Source organism: Microtus ochrogaster, chromosome 1 (assembly GCF_000317375.1).
Source record: "Microtus ochrogaster isolate Prairie Vole_2 chromosome 1, MicOch1.0, whole genome shotgun sequence".
NCBI classification, from domain to species: Eukaryota; Metazoa; Chordata; class Mammalia; order Rodentia; family Cricetidae; genus Microtus; species Microtus ochrogaster.
The window spans coordinates 14,064,780-14,080,471 of NC_022009.1; the positions used below are offsets into that span (position 1 = coordinate 14,064,780).

The 15,692-nt window shown below is 45.9% G+C and overlaps 1 protein-coding gene across 2 annotated transcripts in view; it reads left to right on the plus strand.

Moving 5' to 3' along the window:
* The window catches only part of Syne2 (spectrin repeat containing nuclear envelope protein 2), a 294,128-nt gene that overhangs the window by 246,942 nt on the left and 31,494 nt on the right, over nucleotides 1-15,692 (plus strand). For both annotated transcript variants that reach the window (XM_026779484.1, XM_026779485.1), the window contains 7 exons: nucleotides 312-406; nucleotides 1,674-1,908; nucleotides 2,202-2,396; nucleotides 4,051-4,176; nucleotides 6,118-6,273; nucleotides 8,258-8,416; nucleotides 9,336-9,502. In XM_026779484.1, coding sequence (XP_026635285.1) covers nucleotides 312-406; nucleotides 1,674-1,908; nucleotides 2,202-2,396; nucleotides 4,051-4,176; nucleotides 6,118-6,273; nucleotides 8,258-8,416; nucleotides 9,336-9,502 — 1,133 coding nt within the window. The remainder of the gene's footprint in view (nucleotides 1-311; nucleotides 407-1,673; nucleotides 1,909-2,201; nucleotides 2,397-4,050; nucleotides 4,177-6,117; nucleotides 6,274-8,257; nucleotides 8,417-9,335; nucleotides 9,503-15,692) is intronic.

The following is a 15,692-nucleotide window of genomic DNA, read 5'->3' on the forward strand; positions in this document are numbered from 1 at the left end:
CAAAAAAAAAAAAAAAAAGAAACAAAAACAACAACAAAAAAAAGCAGAGAACCAAAAAAAAAAAAAAAAAGAAACAAAAACAACAACAAAAAAAAGCAGAGAAACCCTATCTCAAAAAAGCAAAATAATAATAATAATAAATGCCTAAATAATATTAAAATGATGGTTGAACTGTTTTGCAGTTAACATCCAGTAATTTGAAAAGTATTCATTCCACAGATCCTCCGAGAGCTTTCCTAGGAAGCATTAAGTTCCAGATTCCTAACAATGAATTCTGTCAACTGATATTTTCTGTTTTGGTCTGTAAACAGATGTTGGAAGCTGAAGTTTCTATCAACCAGACAGTTGCCGATGCTTATGTGGCCCAGTCCTTAAAGCTCCTGGACACAGCAGAAACCGAGACCAGGTAAGCTGTATGGGATTCTAGAACTAACGCTCTTGGCGGGACAGGTGTTCTGACCCAGGAGCCTTTGCACGTGATTAGGGGTGCTATGTGGCATTTTAATCAATTGATACAATGCTATGATGAGTTCTCATCTCTCGGGGTAGTTATGTAAAGTCTTTGCTCATGTGTGGAGCCTTGGGTCACCTCTCTTCCGGCTCTCCACAAGAGGCACCGTAGGTTTTTGTCTAATCCTTCTAATGGTCAACACGTAACTCTTGACTACATCCATGCCCTGTAGTCTCACCATGGGACCGGCTTCTTCCTATGCATCAGGACAGGGTTGTGCCTCATGGTCACATAAATTCTAATGGTGCCTTGTCCTGTTGGAAGTGGATGAGGTTGGCAGCGCAGAGGCTTCTGGGAAGGGCCGTTCCCCGAGCATATTAACTAAGTTTTGAATGATGTGTCTGTGTTACCCTTCTCTCTCCCGTCTCACCCGCGAGGTTTTGTTATTAGACAATGAGTTGTGAGGTGCCATTCACTATCCCAAGCACGAAGCTGTGTCATAGCCATAAGAGGAGAGCTGTCTCCCCAGGCATCCCAGATGGAGTCAGTGGGCAGCAGCATGCAGGCTAGGCAGAGCCCTGAGGCCAGCCTGCCGAGCAGGCCAAACCATTGCTCATGGAGCTAATTGACATGGCCAGAATGCAGAGGTGGCCCAGCTGTTTGAATCTCTGAGTACCCTGATAGGTTATCATTTCCCTGGCCTCCGAATCTTCTTTCACAGTCCTCGAGGGATACACGCAGGCCCCGTCCAGCGCACTAAGCTATTTTGATTGCTCATTATGACAAGCGGGACTTTCCCATGATAGAGAATGACCTCACGTCTCACGTGAGAGGTTTTGTTCACCTGAGAAGAGCTAGTTGGGTGACCATGGTGCGGCTCACTTTCGGGTGTTTGGTTATATAAAGCACTCTGGCGCATGACCCAACACCCGCCCTTTTCTTCATTTTCCATTGGTCCAGTTCCTAGATTTCCAGGAAGATCTGGCATCGTGTATGCGAAGATAGCTCTGGGTGTTTAAGGGAATGCTTCCCCAGGTGCTGACCAAACATCAGGCTAGGTCCACTTGTGACATCACACCCCTCACTGTGCTTAAGATAGGGTTCAGGTTTCATGACGCTGTTGTTTCTCACGCGAGTTGTGCATGCAGACTTCTGTCCTTCCTCGCTGGTTTCCTTTCCTACCTGTCCGTGTTGGGACTCTCTCACCATCTGTTTCTCCTAGGCCAGAATTTGTCTCCGAAGTCTCAAAGCTCTCAGATGGATGGCAGAGCGCTGCCAGGGGTGTCCAGCAGAGGAAGGGTGACATCGACAGGCAGGTGGCACGGTGGCAGTTCTTCACCACCTCTGTGGAGGACTTGCTCCGTTTCCTCGCTGACACCGGCCACCTCCTGTCTGCCATGAAGAAGCAGGACTGTCACAGCCTCTACCAAACCAGACGCCTCATCCATGAGCTGAAGGTAATAGACTTCACAGTGTGGAGTGTCTGAGTGAGGGCTTCTATTGCTGTGAAGAGACGCCAGGACCACAGCAACCCTTGTAAAGGAAAACGATTCACTGGGACTGGCTTACAGTTTCGTAGGTTCAGTTCATTGTCATCATGGCAGGACATGGCAGCACACAGGCAGATATGATGCTGGAGAAGAAGCTGAGAGTTCCACATCTTTAATATTTCAGAGAAGCTCTGAGGAAAATCCACCGTCATATTCTCATCACCCCAGAGACTTAAGGCAAACCCTCTTTTCTTTTTTAGAACAAAGAGATCCATGTTCAGAGGCGGCGAACCACCTATGAGCTGGCCTTGGAGGCCGGGGAGAAATTACGGAACACACCCAGCCTGGAAACTAAAGAGTTCATTGACAGACAAGTCACCAAGCTTCAGGACGCCTGGAAGGACACTGAGCTCAGCCTGGGAGAGATGATCAGCCAGCTCCAGACCACAGCAGAGGTCAGTGTGACACTGTAATATACTACATATGGTTCTTGTTGGCCTTGCAACAAGAATGGTTTTTAAAACTCTGGTATTCTGCCAAGTGGTGGTACAGCCCTTTAACCCCAGCACTCAGAGACAGAGGCAGGCGGATCTCTGTGAGTCCATGTTAGCCTGGTCTACAAGAGCGAGTTCTAGGACAGCCAAGGCTACACTGAGAAACTCTGTCTAGAAAAACCAAAAAAATAAAATAAATAAAATCTGGTATTCTGAATTTTCCAATGAATATCCTACCAATGTATGAGTCATGCCAGTTACTACTATTAATAAAATAATAGCTGTACGGGAAAAACCAAGTATTGCAAATGTAAACACTTGAGATGCTATGAAGAAGGTATTTACTTTGGGCCAGTGGGATGGCTCCGTGGGTAAAGGTACTTGGTGCCAAGCCTACAACCTGAGTTCAATCCCTGAAAACCATATGGTGGAAAGAGAGAACCAACTCCTGCAAAATGCCCTCCGACCCCCATCGTGTACCGTGGCACACCCACCTCACACGCTAAATAAGTAAGTAAATAAATACATGTAAGAACAGTTTGATGAGACATGAAACATTCACGTTCACTGGATGTTCAATACATGAAACTAACACTCACTTAGGCTCCAGCCTGGGCAGGACACATGAGAATAAGCACAGTTGTTCTGGGTTTCTCTGCTATCACCAGAGAATGAATGCACTCTTCCACAGACGGGAGTTTCTTGGGTAATCGATCACTATGAGTTTAAGAACAGAAAAGTTTTGAGTCTTTAGTAGGAAAATCTTGGTTTTGGTCTGTTTGGTTGGCTGGTTTGTTTTTGTTTTTGTTTTTGTTTGGTTTTGCCAGAATACCAAGTGTTCTAAAGGACTGAACTGTGTTAAACTTAATGGCCCAACACCACAATGCTCTTGGATTTCAAATGCAGTTTTTATTTTCTTGCCAAAATATTAAGCTAGTTTTGTTTTGTGTCTGTGCTTATTCCTGGCATCCATCCCTCTAATCTGTTGTGTGCACTGAAAACGGATAGCAGAACGGTCTTTCTAAGTCGGCAGTAAATGTCTGTGAGCTGGTCGGAGTGCCTGTGCTGTGAACAGGGGGTGTGAGTTTTGTTCTGTGGGGTACTTGACATGTGTGAGCTAGGGGAGCAGATACAACTTGAAAACTCTTTGCAAACCCCAAAGTCTTTCAAGCAGAAGGCAGCAGGCAGGGGGGTGGGTGGCTGCAAGGTGAAAGGTTGGCCAAAGCCAGGCATCAGAAGAGGCCAAGGGGGTGACCCAGAAGAGATAAACAAGGGGGAATGCCAATGTGCTTTGCCCAGCTCTGCTATTGGGATGCACACTGAAGATGTAGGTGTTAAACTCAATCCTTACAGTAGCTTCTTTGATGTGGACATATCCAAAAGTGATATAATAGATCAGAAAGATGAAAAGAGATACTTCCAAACCAGTCCGTCCCAGTGATTATGTCCCACATCTCCCTTCAGTCAGTCTGCACAAGACAGGAACCGATTTCTGGGTGGCTTCTCCAAACCCACCTAAAAGACAGAGTGTGTGCATTAAATGAGCGAGCGGGTCTGTTCTGTAGTTCATTCTGGAGAGCCAAGGACTTATGGTTTCAATGCTGTTTTCAAATAGACCTGGGACCAGTGTGAAAAGAAAATCAAGGAGCTGCAAAGCAGGCTGCAAGTCCTGAAAGCACAAAGCAGAAATCCTCTCCCCGAACTTCACGAGGACCTTCACAGAGAAAAGGAGCTGATTAAGGTATTGATGTCTGAGCCAGTGACCAAGATAATCATACAGCAGCCTTCTGGTCGCTGAAAGTGTTTGTCTGCCTCTCTCTCTGTGATAAAGCTGAGTTTTCTGATCAGCTGGAAGAGCCATCATTCTGGTCTCTTAAGGTGTGAGAATCGATGTTAGATCATGTGGTCATTGTTTAAAGACGAGAAAGGCTTTTGCGAAGCAAACTGTACATCACAGGCTCCTGGGGCAATTCTCCTTCGTGTCCTCTATCTGTTTCTTCTCTGTGATTTAAGATCTGGCCTAATTGATTTGTGAATGCGTGTGCGCGTGTTGTATGGAGGTCAGACAACAGCCTTGGGCGTCAGTCTGCAGCCTCCACCATGTTTGTGCTGTTTGTTCTTTTGCTAAGAACTCCAGGCTAGCTAGCCAGAGAGCTTCTGGGGAATTCCCCTATCTCTGTACCCCCATCTCGCCATCCGTAGGAGTGCTGGGATTACAGACATGTGCCACTGTGTCTGACTTTCATGTGGGTCCAGGGATCTGAACTTGGGTCACCAGACGTCCGGAGTAAGAGCTTTTACCCACCGAGCCATGTTCCTGACTCTGATTGGACTTTAAAAAAGAAAAAAAAGACAAAGGAAAAACTTTTTATCCTGACCTTGTCTTTGAAGTAAGAGTGAGGTATGACTTAAAAAGCACACCTGGAAAACCAGCAGAGTTGAGGTCTTTTGGTTAAGTATAACATAGAAATCCCTCCAAACTGTGTTCTACCTAATTAGAAAATGATCTTGAACATCAGAGGTCTTTGTAGAAGAGGAAGAGTTATAGACAGGAACCTCTATGTCTTTTTTTGTCCGCAGATTTGGTATTTAAAAGATTTTTTTTTCTGAATCCTTTGGAATGGTTTCTTAATTTTTTCTTACTTCAGTGACTAGGGATTGAATTATAAAAAAAAAAAAAAAGGAGAAAGAAATATATGGGCCAGTTTATGAAACACAGAACGTTAGCAAGTGATGAAATCATGCATGTAGTACATGGAGCACCGAACAGCCATCCATCAGAATTAGCACCTCGTTACTGTGGCCGCTCTTTAGACTGATTTCTGGCCTAAGTGACGCAGTATCTTCCTTCCGATGTCAACTGAAGGGTAGGAACTGAGAGGCCTGGAAAAGGCACCATGGATAAATACAGATAAATACCCTAAATACAGTTAAAATCTGATAGACTCAGGGGTGTTTGGGCTGTTTCCTTTCACTTCCTCGGTAGTGAAAAGGATTTTCTTGATTAATTGCTTTAATTTGTTAGATCTGAAAACTACTTCATTTCATAAACTAGTTGGAGCTGACAGGGTAGCTCGTGGGAGTCTTTGCCTAGCTAGTGTGAGGCCCTAGGTTTGAGCTGCATGTGAATGAATGAATGAATGAATGGTATAGGAAACTATCTGCCAACTAATCTCTTTCATTTATCAGCAAGTAACTTTTCCTTCTGTTGTTCAGAATATCAAAAATTACTCCTTCCAAACAGAGTGGGTGTTGTATGATGGCCCCTGTGTTAGTGGTACACGCACCCATGTATTCGGAAAGTGAGAAATCACACTTGCTGTGACCTACCTCTTTACATAGCTTCTGGATCTCAATCCAGAAACATGTGCCCATCTTGCCCTTCTTACACGACACCCTCAGTAAAGGTCCTGGATGACTTTCCAACAGAATGACTTTCCTGAACTCCTGCCACCTGAAGGAAGGGGCTTGAAGAGCTAAGGCTATGTCCCCTGAGAGAAAGGTGACTGTAGGCTGCCTGGCAGGACCGCGGTAGCGGCTGTTTCTCATTCCGAAGGTCCCTCCCCTTCCCCGGCTCCCCTCCCCCAGAGCCTAATCAAAGGATTAGCCTACAGGTTTGGAAAGAGCAGCGGCTGGGACTGCGTACGCTTTCCCCCCCATTTCTCCTTGTGTTTAAATGCAGGAAGTCGAGAAGCCTCTGGCTAACTGGACGCACAATTTGAAAGAGCTTCAAACTATGAAGGCGGACTTGAGCCGGCACATCCTGGCGGAGGACGTGACGGTTCTGAAGGAGCAGATTGAGCTTCTACACAGACAATGGGAGGATCTCTGCCTGAGAGTAAGTCAGCCAGCTTCAAAGTGCGTGCGGGGCTGAGGGGAGATGTCTGAAGTGTCCCAAAGCCGAAGGAAAGGATCCCAACTTGTTGAAGTGGAGGCCCTATGGCCCTGGGACCCCTGTGCCCCCGCTGGTTCTGTTAGGAGGTAGCAACCGGTTTTAAGAGATTTGACCTCTTTGTCTCAATGGGGTTCACAAAACAGCTTTGCACACTTCTACTGAGTTGTTTTGGGGTTTTTTGTTTTGAGATCAGCTTAAGCTGGGAGGTAAGCAAGGGTCCTGCTGGCAGTGATTCTGCTTAGTGGCTTGCAGTGCGAATCAGAGACCCCTCCCCAGGCCAAACACCAGAACCTAGATGCCCACAGGCTGGGAGGGGCTATCTGAGAGCCAGCCTTCCCTGCAGTCAGATGGTTTGTCCTAGGAGCTGGTTTTTAAACTCTGAAGTGATGGACTGTAGCCTAAGGCCCTCAGCTTCTACAGGGTAAGACTGGAATTGTGCTCAGAGTATTACACAGTTCAAGTCTGTGGCAGGATCAAGGTGGAATTAAAGGGCTCAATTAATCTTAAAGATCCTTGTTTTAAGGATACGTAATTCTCAGGAAAAGTTAATTCCTTAATCTTATTATTTTGTTTGTGCATGTGCGCGTGCGAGTGAATTTGATGTTTGTAAATACCTGTGTTCTAAAGATGCTTTTAATTACATTTTGAAGTAAAAATACTCTATCAAAAACTCAGTTTTAGTAGTTACAGTGTGCTCTGCGTGTCTGTTAAATTGTTCCGATTCATGTTTTATGCAAAAGGAAATACTCAGAATCTTTAAAGTCTTCTAAGAGTCAAGAAAGCTCAAAGAGCATCCTCCAGATGGTCCTAATTGTTAGCATTGTGGACTCGATCCTGGCACAGAATGCCAGGACTCTTAGAAGCTAAAAAATGAATAGATGCCAGAGGAATGGGAGCAAAATGCTTATTTCTCTAGGGGTAGATTTTCGGGCCTTTTAAACGCATGTGGCTGGACAGGACACAGAAGCAGGCATTTGGTATCTTGACCTCACTCTGCAAAGAGCAGAGGTTCTTTTGTACGTGGTGAGAAAAATCTCAGGGGACTGCAGCCCCTATAAAAGTGGGTGCTAAAACTAAAACCAAAAGAACTCCTCACTGCTCCATTTAAACTCTTAGGGTTTCAAAGACTTTTAGAAACTGAGAATAGCTGTACATTTAGGAAGGCTAGTTTGTAGCCTTCTAAGAAAGGAGGAAAAGCCCCCTGGCTGGTGTTAGCATAACCGAACACTGGGTGTTTGGGGGTCAGCCTGCTTGCTCCAGACCAGTTTTTGGTGACATTTTTATGGTTTCCAGACAAAAGCTACAGTGTGCAACGGCAAAGTAGATTAAATGAATTGTTTGGGGTTTTATTTTTTGTTTGTTTAAATACTCAAACACTTTTGCATCTTTTAAGTTTTCTGGTCATTTGCATTACTAATGATTGGCTGCTTTTTCTTAATATTGTGATCTGGATGATACTTTTCAAAACGAGTAAGCCTTCTGGGTATATGGATTTGATCAGTTTTGAAAGGGAAAAGGTTTGGGCCACAAAGTTACAAGGTAGCAATTGGTGAATGTGTAACATAGAAAGAACAGGGAAAACAAAGTTGAGCTATGGGTCTGTGTTTACCTAACCTTTCTGTGTAGTGGGCTCGTCAGTGCAAACACACAGAGTACAAATCCTTTCATCTTTCTTAGTTTTTAGTGGAAGTCACCAAGGGTGAAAAAAAAAAAAAAACTTTTGTTAGTGCTGAGCCCTAGGTTTTGAGAGAACGAAACAGGTTTTAGAGACAGATGCTGACCAAAGTGAATGACATTGGTGCTCATTTGGGTTTGTGAGCCTTGGGGGTGGGGTGGAGTGTGGTGGGTGGGGGTGCTCACTTTTTTGGGAGCCAAAGGATTTTCCTTCCCGGCTAGCCTCAGCTACCAAGATGCATGTTATCCCTAGGTGGCTATCCGCAAGCAGGAGATTGAAGACAGGCTCAATTCATGGATCGTGTTCAATGAAAAAAACAAGGAATTGTGTGCTTGGCTGGTCCAGATGGAAAACAAAGTTCTACAGACAGCGGATATTAGCATTGAAGAGATGATTGAAAAGCTACAGAAGGTGAGTGGGGGCGGGGTGCCCACGTGGGTGCACTGAGGAGGGTCAAGGGCCTTTGCAGGCTCAAAGAGCCACAGTGCCACATTGTCACATGGCAGTGTTCATGTTTCAAGAGGACTGTTTTTGGTCTTTCCAGAGGAGGAAGTGAGAAAGGTAGAGAGCATGAACTGTCATAGGTGGACACGGTGCCGAGGAAGGCTGCTTTCCCTCAGTTGGGAAGACTAGCCAGCGATGGTTTCTCTAGTTATTGTGGCGTGGGACCCAAGTCAAAGAGGAAGCCAGCTTCGGTGACAGAAGTGACTTGAGCATCTTTGTACAGCCACCCAAAACACCTCTCCATCAACCCTGGGGAACCTTGGACCTCAGGCTGACTCAGTTGAGTCCATTTAGTTTCGGCTCCACATTTGTGAGGGAAAACAAGGGGTTCTCATAGCCCCGGTGATAGAGTTCTTGCCTTTGCATGCATGAAGCCCCGAATTCAACCCTCAGCACAGCGAGGATAAAGAAAAAGAAAGTGCCTATAGGCAGGCATGGGAGCACCAACACTCAGGAGGCTGAGACAGGAGGATCATGAGCTGCAGGCCTGGGCTACACAGTGAGATAAAGTCACTACTGCCTTAAACACCTGGTAGTCACCTAGTTGGTGTGAGCCATTCCTTGAAGAACTCTGTTGACAAGTATAAGATTTTTTTTTTTTTTTTGGCCATTAACACTCATGTAGCCAGCGTGAGAGTACGTGCCTGCAATCCCATCACCTGGGAGGCAGAGGCGGGAATATTGCCTGGAGTTCAGTGGGAGACCCTGTCCGATAAAGCAAAAACAAACCCAAAGAGTGCATTAAGAGAGAACGGTGTGTGTCCTGGGCTGGAGAAGGACTGAGCTGGTGGTGATGGCTCGGGCCTTGTGCTTTGATGTCTGCCAGGATTGCATGGAAGAAATAAGCTCGTTCAGTGAAAGCAAGCTGCAGCTGAAACAGATGGGCGAGCAGCTAATCAAGGCCAGCAGCAAGGCCAAGGCGGCCGAGATGGACGACAAGCTCAGCAAAATCAACGACCGCTGGCGGCATCTTTTCGATGTCATTGGATCGAGGTAAGAAGTGGTCCATAATAATTCATGTCTACCTCTAGAGACTGCCTCTCAGAGCTGGCTAGCCAAGTCCAGTCGTCCTGCGTGGTAACCTGACAGGTTTATAAATGTCCAGGTTTGTAGTTCGGGGGAGAGGAGCAGGAATTCTGATTTGAACAATAATTGGAGATGATATTTTAGTAAAATTTGACATGAATTAGATGTGTGTGCATGGAGGGTGTCTAGGGATTAAATTCAGCCTCACAAACATGCTAGACAAAGCACTCTAGCATGAGCTACCATTTTGATTGCTGCTGCTGCTGCTGCTGCTGCTGCTGCTGCTGCTGCTGCTGCTGCTGCTGCTGTTGTTGAGAGCGGGATTTGGCTATGTTCCCCAGGCTGACCTCCAACCAATCTTCCCTCCTCTGCCTCCCAAGCAGCCAGAGTACTTGCCACTATGCCCAGCTGGATTTGTTTTAAACAAGAGTCAGAAACTTGGTTTGGAAAGAGATCCTAAAGGGGAGGTCTCATGGGAACTGTCACTCTCTGCTGGAATGAGCATGTCCCCCCATGAAATTCTGCCTGCCTGTTCCTGTCTCACTCTGTGTAGTAGCAGCCAGGGGGTCCTTGGTGCCCCCACAGCAGGAGCCCAGTGTGCACTGCTAAGGATCCTTTGTGACCATGCACCTGGTGTGATGGGCACCTGGTCCCCTGGGGGACACAACTGGAGCAGCATCTTGTTCTCAGATGTGACCACAAATCAAAGCTCTGTTCTCCGGTGCCATGTTGTCCAAAATAGAGCTGGTGATATTTCCTCCCCATCAACAACCAATGGTGATGCCCAGAGCTTTTAGATGGCTTTTGTTTTCAAGTCTTCCATATAAAGACAGCACTCCCTCCCACCCCAACCCCCCAAAACTACATGTTTTTCTATTGTAACCTGGTCTTCCGAGACATCTTATTTTGGGATCATTTGTGCAACATTGTCTGCCACTGGCCTGGTACATGTTTACAGGACAGTGTGCCCGGCATGAACATGTGAATGATTTGGAACTTAGAGGGGAGCCTGGAGAGCATATTAAGGTTTGGAGAGGGAGAAGAATAGGATGCTGTTAGTGATGTGTCCTATCCTTTACCTCTCTGATCACTGGAAACTATAAATGAGCCCGACTCAGCAGAAGCAGGGACTAAGTGGTGTTTGCATAGCGGGCAGGAAGTAAGACGGGTCCACTACATTAATAGGAGTGGCTATTTGGCAGCAATAAAGCCAAGCATATGGGGAGTCCAGATCCTATCTTCTCCTGAGAGTGGAGGGGCGGAGACAAGGAAAGAGCCATCCCAGATGGTTCTGAGTGAAGGCTTGAAAGTCCCGAGAGCCACTGCAGGCAGAGAGACCCTTGTTATGAGCAAGCAGGCAGGCTGCGGAGCAGAAGACAAGCCACCCAGGAAGGGACAGGAAGCCCCATTGGCACAGTATAAGAAATGACCCTGGGAGAGATGGGAGCCTTGACTGTCAGCCCCAGATTTGTCCTCCTCAGTCAAGTCTGAGTCCATTGTGGTCCCCCAGTGGTGACAGAGTTCCTAAAGAATGACCGGGGAACTGGTTGGAAGATGAGGCAGGACTGAATTTAGCTTCAATTTACCGTTTGAAAAAGAAGCAGGACAGTAGCAAGACTTCGTTTTGAGCCTCTGCTGGCTTTCCTGAGCACTCTAAGTCTCTAAGCCTGTTTCCAAATCTTCTGTCGGGGTCCGGTGCTAGCCCAGATCCTCAATTATTTCTTTACCAGACCCCAACACAAACTATTTCTGGACCGGCGTGGAGGAGACGGGAATAAAGACACGACTTCCATGGTTTCATCGGGAGGGAGATTCTCAGAGGTCCCTTGTGATATCCTGGGTTCACATCCTGAAAAATTCCCCATTTATTCTCTAAACAGTCTTTATACCAAAACTTAACTGAGGGTGAAATACATTAGTATTCTGTCTCCTAGGTAACCAGGTGAATGGCCTTTTGTCAAGTCCACAACTACCTGTCTGTTGTGTAAGCTAGCTGTCATGGGTAGGCTTGAATCAGCATCTCTATAAGGCATCCTCCAAATTACAAAGGAAGGAGCAAAACATCCTGACCTTTTGTTAGGTTAGCAACAGCCTGCCTGGCAGGATACATGACCCGTCTCAGGTGTGGCCTATGGATTGATGGCTTGGCTGCCATGCCATATAGAAATATGGGCCTACAATCTTCCCAATGTGTCCAACAGCACATCACAAGCTGCTGTGCCCGCTTCAGATACATGACAAGTGTTGCTCATTTGACATACGACCAGAAGAGCACGAAGAAGGCTGTTTGTGGACTAGTAACTGTCATTTTCATTGTAAAGTGGAAGCAGATCCTTCCTCCACGAGGCCGAGGATTCCATTGAATTTATTCCCATTGCTGGGCAGGCACGGAGGCTCGCTGGGTAAAAAGTACTTCTTGTGCAAGCCTAACGATAGGAGTTCAACTCCCAGAAGCCAAGTAGTGGTGGAAAGAGAGAACTCACTCCACCAATTTCTCCTCTGGCTTCCACACGGGTTGTGTGGCACATGCGTGCTGGCTCTCACTTCTCTCATCCACACACATAATAAATTCAATTTTAAATAATTAATTGTTTCCAGGGCTGAGAACACTGTCCCATGTATTTGTTGAATGAATAAGCATTCTAGTAGATGAGAACAAGAATTTCTTTTTGGTGGGTGAATCGTGGCTCTGCTGGCGTTGTCTTTGGTCCACATCAGCTTGGGTACTTGACACTAATCAAGGGTGTGATGACATCACACTTGCTCGTGGGTCATTCAGGAGTAAGACCTAGCTTATGCTTCTGAAGAAGAGAGTAGCATGCCTTCATCAGTTATATCACTGCAGAGGTTAGCAGGCTGTTGGCGTCTCTGTCTCTCCGGCTGCCCATCTCTGGCCAGTTGCTTGGGGGAAGAAGAGAAAACAGCAGCTGGGAGTTCATCCGCCTTCTTGGCCGTAGCAGTTGGCAACAATAGCAAGTATCTTGACTGCCAACTGAGTTCTTAACAATATGCTTTGATGCATGATGTCACTTGATCTTTTGGGTACACTTATTGATGGGGGAGGGCTAGAGATGCGTGCCACATCACATGGTGGAGGCCCGAGGACAACCTGCGGGAGTCTCCTTCCACTATGTGGATCCCAGGGTTCAAGTCAGTAGACGTGGCAAGACCTACTTGCTGAGCCATCAATTTTCAATGTAATTCTGAAAGGTTGGTACCATCATCCCATGTTACTGATAAAGAAACTGAGGGCTGAAGTTGAGTAACTTGTACAAACCGAGGCAGCTGACAATGCAACTAGGATCTCAACTCAGACAGTTGTCACCCCCGTGCCACCCTATACCCTTCTAGTTGGAAGCACACAATGACTAGAACTTATGGGATCTTCACCGTAGACCTAAGTTAAAGTTGAAGACTTAGCATGGTGTTCAGTACTCTAAAACCCACTGAAGCAGGTCTATTAACTGGTTTAAAAAAAAAAAAAGTAAAGAAAAAGCCCCCCCCCATCTAGTACTTTGGTTTTATTCACAATTATTTTAAAAATAATTAGTACAACACAACAGGTTTCTTTTTTAATTGATTTTTATTGAGCTCTACATTTTACTCTGTTCCCCTCCCTGCTTCTCCCCTCCCCCAAGGTCCCCATGCTCCCAATTTACTCAGGAGATCTTGTCTTTTTCTACTTCCCATGTAGATTAGATCCAGGTATGTCTCTCTTAGGATCCTCATTGTTGTCTAGGTTCTCCGGGATTGTGATTTGTAGGCTGATTCTTTGCTTTATGTTTAAAAACCATTTATGAGTGAGTACATATGATAATTATCTTTCTGGGTCTGGGTTACCTTACTCAAAATGATGTTTTCTAGCTCCATCCATTTTCCTGCAAAATTCAAGATGTCATTATTTATTTTCTGCCGTGTAGTACTCCATTGTGTAAATGTGCCACATTTTCCTTATCCATTCTTTGGTTGATGGGCATTTAGGTTGTTTCCAGGTTCTGGCTATGACAAACAATGCTGCTATGAACGTAATTGAGCACATGTCTTTGTGGCACAATTGAGCTTCCTTTGGATATGTACCCAAAAGTGGTATTACTGGGTCTTGAGGAAGGTTGTTTCCTAATTTTCTGAGAAATCGCCACACTGACATCCAAAGGGGTTGTACCAGCTTGCATTCCCACCAGCAATGCAGAAGTATTCCTTCTTCCCCACAACCTCTTCAACATAAGTTGTCATCAATGTTTTTGATCTTAGCCTGTAAGTGTAAAATGAAATCTCAGAATTGTTTTGATTTGCATTTCTCTGATGACTAAGGATGTTGAACATTTTCTTAAGTGTCTTTTTTTTATATAAATAAATAAATACTTATTTATTTATTTATTATGTATACAATATTCTGTCTGTGGTGCAGGCCAGAGGAGGGCACCGGACCTCATTACAGTTGGTTGTGAGCCCCCATGTGGTTGCTGGGAATTGAACTCAGGACCTTTGGAAGAGCAGGCAATGCTCTTAAACCACTGAGCCATTTCTCCAGCCCTTCTTAAGTGTCTTTCAGCCATTTTAGATTCCTCTGTTGAGAGTTCTCTGCTTAGGTCCAGGAATACAAGGAACGAACATACCTAAACATAATAAAGGCAATATACAGCAAGCCAACAGCCAACATCAAACTAAATGGAGAGAAACTCCCAGCGATCCCACTGAAATCAGGAACAAGACAAGGTTGTCCACTCTCTCCATATCTATTCAGTATAGTTCTTGAGGTCCTAGTTAAAGCAATAAGACACAAGAGGTTTCTTAAAGCTATATTATCATCTGACCATCCCAGATAGCCAGGCTTCTCACGTCTGCCGTTTGGGCTCCTGAAATAACACTGCAAGGTCAGCCCACGCCTTCATTTATAGAAGGGAAACTGCCAATCAGAGAAGGGAAATGACGTCCACTCAGGGTGGGAACAGGAACCAGAGTGTTGTAGGAGGCCGCTTGTTCATTCCCGGCTTCCCAGAGCCACAAAATAATCACTCAGAAACTGTATTAATTAAATCACTGCTTGACCAATGACCTAAGCGTATTGCTAACTAGCTCTTATATGTTTGGTTAACCCATTTCTATTATTTTATATTTTACCACAAGGCTGGTGGCCTACTGGCAAGGTTCCAGCTGGCAGCTTGTGTCTTTCCCCTCTGGTGGCTCCATGGAGGCTCCCTGACTCTGCCTTTTTTCTACCAGCATTCAGTTTAGTTTTCCCTGCCTCACTCTGTTCCCTTATAGCTCTGCTGTAGGCCCAAAGCAGTTTCTTTATTAATCAGTGGTATTCACAGCATACAGAGGGGAATCCCACATCACCAGAGTCTGTCTGTCTCACTGCACAAAGCATCTTCAGGACATGCTAGGCTCTTGTAGGATGCTGACTTTCCAGGGCACTGTGTTAAATTTTTTTCTGAAACCTAGAACTTGATGCCAGGTACTGTCTACTAGAAGACAGTGGTTCTCTGGCTTCAGTGTGCATCACAACCTGCCTCAGTGTCCCACATCTAGAGCTGCTCCACCCAGGGATCTGGGTGAGGCGCCAAGACCTTCATTCCTAACATGTGTCCAGATGTGGTGTCGAGGTGTGGTGCTCTTGATGGGAAGTCTGTTTGAGAAACACATGAGCAATGGAGTGAAGTAAATCAGAAATTTTCAGATAAGTCTTGTGCCTCCGTCTCCATGCTGAGAAACCATGTACAAGCTTCCTGTCCCCATGGCAGGACATCTGTGAGGATCAAGATCCAGATGAGAGAGTGTCAAGACAATCACGGATCCAGCCACACACATCTGCCTCATGGCATCTCACAGCCCCAAGTTCATGGATTGGCTAGATGGCTGGCCAATGAGATCTTGGCAATGCACTTGTCTTCTTGCTTCCTATACACCCCACCCTCGAGCTAGGGCTACACGTATGTATATCACCGTGCCCAGCTTTTATGTAGGTGCTGGGGATCTGAACACAGGTTCTCACGCTCATGTGACACTTTACCACAGGGCTATCACCTCAGCCCTGGGGTGGGACCATTTTTAAAGACTATTTCTAAGCCGGGCGGTGGTGGCGCACGCCTTTAATCCCAGCACTCGGGAGGCAGAGGCAGGCGGATCTCTGTGAGTTCGAGACCAGCCTGGTCTA